The 7,359-nt window shown below is 34.5% G+C and overlaps 1 protein-coding gene across 2 annotated transcripts in view; it reads right to left on the bottom strand.

The window, feature by feature from the left end:
- Window positions 1–1,398: 1,398 nt before the first annotated feature.
- Window positions 1,399–7,359, bottom strand: part of IBTK (inhibitor of Bruton tyrosine kinase) — a 96,524-nt gene continuing 90,563 nt past the window's right edge. For both annotated transcript variants that reach the window (XM_032339186.1, XM_032339187.1), the window contains exons 27-29: window positions 5,433–5,504; window positions 4,893–5,025; window positions 1,399–3,847 (exon numbers count right to left, since the gene is read on the bottom strand). In XM_032339186.1, the coding sequence (XP_032195077.1) occupies window positions 3,716–3,847; window positions 4,893–5,025; window positions 5,433–5,504 (337 nt within the window). In that variant the 3' untranslated portion in view covers window positions 1,399–3,715. The remainder of the gene's footprint in view (window positions 3,848–4,892; window positions 5,026–5,432; window positions 5,505–7,359) is intronic.

Here is a 7,359-nt window from a genome sequence, read left to right as displayed (position 1 = left end):
TGTATGAACAAAGCAAAATCTATTTGGGATAAAAATCAGGTCAGGTTTGGCTCTACCACCACGTGTAGAGATGGGGGGAAAAAAATCACTTGAAGGCCCAACTGAGGAAATGTGAACTTACTCAAAGTGTAGAGGGAGTAACAAGTTTTAAGCTTTCAAAGCACAGACAAGACATATTTCCTGGGGCTATTAGTTTGGGAATTAACAAGTTTAAAGGACCGCACCAAGCAGATGGAAAAAGGGTTAGCAGCTAAGGGACTAAAGTGGTTCTTAACCATGTTCTCAAACTTTCAGGAGTCAGATCCAAACCATTTTCATAACTTGTCTTATCTCAGTCTCTCAAGTTTCCAGACACTGTATGACAAATGACACTGCAACAGACTGAATGTAGAAGCAGTTAGAATCCAGGAGTCCTCTATTAACCCAGACAGCCTAGACCTAAGCCTGAAATACTGACTCAAATGTTTTTATATTTATATTTATTTTGTATTTATTTTTATATATAAAAATATAAAATGATCCCAATCTTAATTTTGTTTTGTAAAATAGTTACATTTTTATTAAAAATGTTATTTAACATATGGTTATGATTTTTAAAGGAATTGAATTTTTACATTTCTAATTTTGAATACATTAAATACAAATAGATGTAACACGTATAAACAAAAGCTCTTTAGAGTTTTCAGTAATATTTTATCAGTATAAACCTTTTGTACTGAGACCAAAAGGTCTAAGAATTTTTGGAAAGAAAAAAGAACATAAAACACAGTAGTAGTAATGGAAATGAGTGAAATGAAGAATGAAATGGAAAAAGATTAAATAAATGATAGGAGCTGGACAACCAATAAATGTGGGGGGGCAAATGGGGAAAAAGATAAAGTAGAATCCAAAAGTTCAGCCCGAATGACTTATAAGAATGACAAAATAAGAGATAAGAAAATAAAGATCAGGAAGTTTGGGGTATCAAGAATTCAGTTTTGACACAGATGAAATGGCAGCCAAGCAGAGAGACAAGTAAAGACAGCCAAGTAGAGAGACATTAAAAAAATAAAATAAAATCCATAAAGACCAAGATACAGTTTGATGGTTATGTGTATAGGAAAGATGAGGTTTTTCTGGTATCTGAACATAACTGAGCATCACTTCAAGCAAAAAAGATACACATAAGCAGTACCATAAATCCTGGGATCACTTGTTCCCAATTCTTTGTTAGAAGGTTGTTTTAGTTTCTTCTGAAGTTCTCTTAAACAGACAATTCTGAAAGCTTCTGGTTACATTTATCTTTTCTAAGTGCTTTTTAAATTTGTTCTCAGTCTTGGTTAAATTGCTAATTTCTAGGAGGCACGGCTCTAGGGGAATCAGACTGAAAAGACAGGCTTCATTCTTAGTCACTTTCTCTGGAGTTGGCCTTTTTTTTTTTTTTTTTTTTTTTTAAATAAAATGAAGACAATATGCAACGTTAATGTATTAGGCTTCTTCAGATCTAAAATTTTATGAAACAGCTATTAACACCCTTATCATGAGCAAACCCATACACCCAATCTCCAAGAGCTATAGAACAAACCTAGATATTGACTAGCAGTATTTCTCAACTCTCTCTGTCATTCCTATATAATATAAAGTAGGAATCTCTTAACTGTTTTAAAAACTTCTTTTGAACTTTAAGAGAGGTCCCAAATCCTAGTATTTTGTCAAAAAATTTACTTGACTGGCAGACTTGGCAATTTTGCAAGTTTTCAAAATATTCTTATTTTACCACTCTACTTCCATTAACCATCACCTTTCCAGGTTAAAGAGTTCTACGATTGTTTTGGTCAATCTTAAAAACCTCTTCACTCCCTGATCCTTTAAATTGATAATATCCAGATTTTCTTCAATTCTGTTAAGTCTTGAAATCAAGGAGATTAAAGATGAATTAAATACTACAGGCAGAATAATATTGTTGTTGGTGGGGAGGGGGACCATCACTTTCCTGGGCTTTTTGGTGGTAAAGTATTAGGTTCTATCTTCATGGAATTGTTTATGGAAGTTACAGTGTATAGCATGCTTATCTTTCACTTTACTAGCAAAAGAATTCCTTCCCCCGCCCCCCAATGAAATTTCATATAACACCTCACTATATAAAATGGGCCAGAAAGTGCAATACTCCGGTGGAGCTTTGTAAATGCCCCACAGACTCAGTTAGCCCTGTCCCTCCTTCAAATCCCATCCAACAAAGGCTTTTTAGGGTGCTTTCCAGGCAACATGGAGTGCACTGTGAAAACCACCACTTTATAGCATCTTTAAATGTTAATGATCCCAATATGCATTAAGAATCAAAGCCTCATATGAAATAAAGCAATTACTTTAGTAAAGGCCTCTTTACTGCAACTTCAATAAAACATTACAAAATCCATTTCTTTTCAATTTAGTTAAACGTAATATAAAACTTATCATAGACGCATCTTAGGAAAACTGCCTTTTTCAAGCACTGAAGGAATGAACACACAGCATCAATGCAAACAACACCGGCTAGTAATTCCTCCTATGGTAGATGTCAATATAGTACCAGATATTGAAGACATGTTAACACTAAAATGGATCAAGATTATTTTTTATTGCACATATGCTTACAAATTTGCTGTTTTAGGTAGAGCTAAACCTCAAGTATTAAGTTAGTTTCGGACATATTTCCATCACCTGAATTACAGCAGTGAATTGCCTATGTTCTCCTAGGATTATGTTTCAGAAATGAGAACATTAACCTTCTCAATTTGTCTAGTATACTGGAGCACAGATTTAACATTTGTTTTTAACAAATTTAAACACTTAAAACCAAACATCATACTGTAAAGAAAACAATGCATATGTCTATTCATATAACTCAGGCTCAGAGAACTTCTGATTACATAATATTGTAAAGAGTCTTCAAAACTATTAATTCTTGCATGTATAATTAACCATCTATTTTGGAAAACTTTAATCGAGAAATTGATTCATAATCAGGTTTTTATACGGTCTCCCCTCCCCACCAAAAAACAACACACAATGACTCCAAATTTAATAAAGGAACCATTATCTTGGACTAAGCTTCAGAATAGTATTCACATTCTCTTTGCACTGTATTTCATAATTTAATGCAAAATGTGCTGTACAAATTGAAATAATACAGCATTTGAGCAGTCCACACTTAAAACAAACCTGGAACATTGACGGCCTGATCAAAAGACAAGAATGAAAACAAACTATAACTGCAAACACAAAATTTGGCTATTAATGGATCAGAAGTAATGGCGGATGCTCCTAATTTAAGCTGATCAATATCATATATTTAAAAAAAAAAAAAGAGTGACAACAGATATTTGGCAATATCTTCTAAATTATTTATCCAAAATTCTCAAATGGAAAGTTATTTTTCATTCCTCACTCTTAAATTTTAAACTTCAATCACTCATGTTTTCCTTTTCAGACTGTTCAGAAGAAATAATTCTACTTAAACTTTTAAGCTAGTGAAGTTTTTCCTCTCACATTTTTACATAAAAAGTTACTAAAATCACAATTCTGTGGCATTTGTTTTTATCATACAGACATTACACACCTAAGCTGTACTAAAGAAATTAGATCCTTTCTCATTCTTTCTAGAATGATGTTACCAAATTTGTAAGAACTCTTTTTCCATAGCTCTTCTTTATAACAATCATGACTGATGAAAAATGCATTTCATCTCCAGAGCAAATTAGCATCCATGCTTATTCCACATAGGTACTGCCAGTGGTCCCTGTGGTGTCCTTTCCACAATGACAAACTCATCAGGGTTGCCAAATGCCTCATAAAAAACCAATAAATCTTGTATCGCACGCTCTTCAATCTGAAAAAAGGGTGAAAAAAAAACTTGCTTTAATCTTTCAGCAGGATTATATTAGCTTTTAAATCTCCTTTTGTGGAAGTACCACTTTCTATGAATACAATGCAGCAGAACTAAATTAGGTATCCTGCTATTCCCTTTGCAAGCAGAAGGCTTAAAGCCTGAAAAAGAAAAATCAGATAACCACCCTCCCTTGAATTTTAATCTCGAGCAGAAAGAAAAAAAAACCCTGAAAATAGCTGTTGGAATCTATTCATTCCAATAATTTCAGTGAGATACTTTCTGCTTCCAAATCTCCTAACTCTTCAGGACAACTATGGGTCTTACCTGTTTCCAACCCTGGCTCCCTGGTCTTTCAACTAAATCTGTGGAATTTTAATCCCTCTAATAATTTCTCTTTTCCATAAGTTAGCCAAAGTTGGTATCTGTGGCTTACAACCTAAGAACACTTACTGATCCATAAGTACTAGATAATGCCAAGTTCATTACTGATCACTTTCATATATATATATAAAATATATTTATGTAATAAAATATATATATTTCATACGTGTGTGTGCGTGCGTGTGTGTGTGTATCTATATAAAAATTTTATTATTATATTTTTTAGAGAGCACGCATGAGTGTGGCAGGAGGGTGAGAGGGAGAGAGAGAATCTTAAGCAAGCTCCATTGCCCAGTGTGGAGTCAGAAAGGGGGTTTGATTTCATGACCCTGAGATCATGACTTGAGCCGAAATCAAGAGTCACATGCTTAACAGACTGAGCCACCCAGGTGCCCTATTGATCACTATTTAAAAAAACTAAAACAGTCCAAAGCATTGCCAGTGCTAAAAAAAAAAAAAAAAAAAAAAGTTACCCTTGTGACAATTGCTTTGTTCTAAATTATCCTGAATTCCTTCAATTAATACTATTGAGTCCCTTAGTTTTATATTACATTTTAACATGATAAATATATGTACCTTTGTGATGAAAACAAACACAATTTTCTCAAGATGAAATGTTATCTAGCCCTTCACTAAATTAAATCCATAAAGGCACATTACCTACCTGAATCAAAGCCAAGGGTTTTTCTCGACTTCTGATAAGAGCTGCTTCCTGCTGTAGTTCTTCTTCTACAATAGATGCAAAAGTGACTGGGGCTACCATGGAAGGAGCAGTCAATGAAGAAGACAGCCAGGGACTAAAAGAATAGTAACAATGAGTTCTCATTCATCATCACAAATTTTTGCATATAAATTCTCCTCTGAAATATTAAACAGTGTTACATTTTTTTCCCCAGTGACCTACAATATGAAGGGACTTGGAAGCTTTTGCATTCTCTTTACAGAATGGTGAGATGAGAAAGAGAAGCAAGGAGAACTAATATTTTATTTGGATCAGTGCTATAGAGAAAACTTTAGAAAACACCAAAAGGCTGGATGGAACAGAAATGATATAACCAAACAGAAAGGTAACTCAAACTATGGAGTAGACAGTAGTTAGAAAACTCATTCTATTCAATATACTACTCCCAATTTTTAGTTTTATCTTTCACTACTAAACAATAGCTTAGCTTTGGAGGCTCCAAAGCTAATCAGTTAGCCTTACTTGTGACTGTCTAGAAGTGGTAAATCTGAAATATGGTTGCCTTCTGGTCCTGGGGTACCATGAGTGGAGCAACTGCAAAACAAATGCCAAAACCAGAGGTTAAAACTTCTACTAATATTAGCAAAATTGTTTACTAATAGAAATACAGAGGAAGAATTACAAGTCCTGACTCAGGATTCAAGTTAATGAGTGGAAGTCAGACTTACCTTTAAAATTATAAGTAAAAAAAAATCTACAGGGGTGCCTGGCATTTGCCCTCAGCTCGGGACATGATCTAAGTGTTCTGGGATCAAGCCCAGCATCCAGGCTCCCTCTCTCAAATAAATAAAAACCGTTAAAAAAGAATCTATAGGTAGTTATAAAATCCTGTGTATAAAATACCAGAGAGATGTTGCAAGAAATGTTCTATTTTTTCTAATAATACTCATACAGCCATTTACTATTATCAAACACACATTAGGAAATACGGAAAACTTTGTAAATAAAGTTTTACATTAGTAATAGTTTATGAATAAAAATGAAAAATTAGCATTAAGTTTCAAAATACATACACACCAGATAATTAGCCAAATTGTATGAACAACTAATAGAGTAAATACTTTAATAAGCCAGGCATTAAGCCAGGATGGAAACATATACGATATGATTTATTTTTCTACGAAATCACAAAATGAGTAAACAATATATAAAATGATATATAGCAGAAAACAACTTAGACTCCATCTAACAAGGACTATGAAAATAAAGATTTGGTATTTGAGAGGGCCTCATGGAGAAGACAATAAAAGAGGTATAGGATGAGGAGGTAGAAGTTTTCCTGTAAGGGAAAAAAAAATTAACAAAGGTACTACAGAGACTGGCCTAATTATGGAATTTTATAGCTAGAAAGGTACCTAGAGTTATTAGGATTAATCAAATGCCCTCTTTCAGGAATGAGCAAATTTAGGCCTAGGCAGGTTTAATACAAAGTCAGAGAATGAACAAACAGGGTCTAAAATATTGACTTCCTGATTTATTTATGGATTACCTGTACAGTTGTTAGGTATGTATAGCACTATAGTGCTGAAAATCAGGCTGATTAAAAACTCGGTCCCTTCAGAAGGGAAAACTGAAGGGGGAGAAATCAGAGAGAGAGATGAATCATGAGAGACTATTATGGACTCCAGGAAACAAACTGAGGGTCTCAGAGAGGAGGAGGATGGGAGGGATGGGGTAACCAGGTGATGGGTACTGAGGAGGGCACATGTTGTGATGAGCACTGGGTGTTATATGCAAGCAATGAATCATTGAACACTACGTCAAAAACTATCTAGTGGCTACCTTAAGATACAAACAAAAACAAAAACTAAAACCTTAGTCCCTTCCCCTCTAAAAACTCTGAGAGGAAAGATTTAAAAATCTATTTATAGGGGTGCCTGGATGGCTCAGTGGGTTAAAGCCTCTGCCTTCGGCTCAGGTCATTATCTCAGGGTCCTGGGATCAAGTCCAGCATTGGGCTCTCTGCTGGGTGGGGAGCCTGCTTCCCCCCCTCTCTCCGCCTGCCTCTCTGCCTACTTGTGATCTGTCAAATAAATAAATAATATCTTTTAAAAAATCTATAAACAATGATAAAACAATATGAGATAAAACAACCGATACTTGTACCAATTTGCACAAAGTAGTATGGATTCATAGGAGAAACGGACATGAGGGCTTCACTGAAGAAATGGCATTAAAGCTGAGGACAGTGGCACTGAAATAGGGTTTTTGGCTGTAAAATATATGGAATGGTAAAAGACTTTGGTAACTTAAAGTAAAGATATTAATAGAATGGCAGGATTAGAGTTTGGAAGAGATTAAAAGAGAACTAAAGTTAAAATGAACCATGAGTGCCAGAGTACAAAATACATTGAAAGCTAAAACATTTAGACCTGATGCATGGGCAAAT

Source organism: Mustela erminea, chromosome 4, assembly GCF_009829155.1.
Source record: "Mustela erminea isolate mMusErm1 chromosome 4, mMusErm1.Pri, whole genome shotgun sequence".
Lineage (NCBI taxonomy): Eukaryota > Metazoa > Chordata > Mammalia > Carnivora > Mustelidae > Mustela > Mustela erminea.
This window is presented reverse-complemented; position numbering and strand designations above follow the sequence as displayed.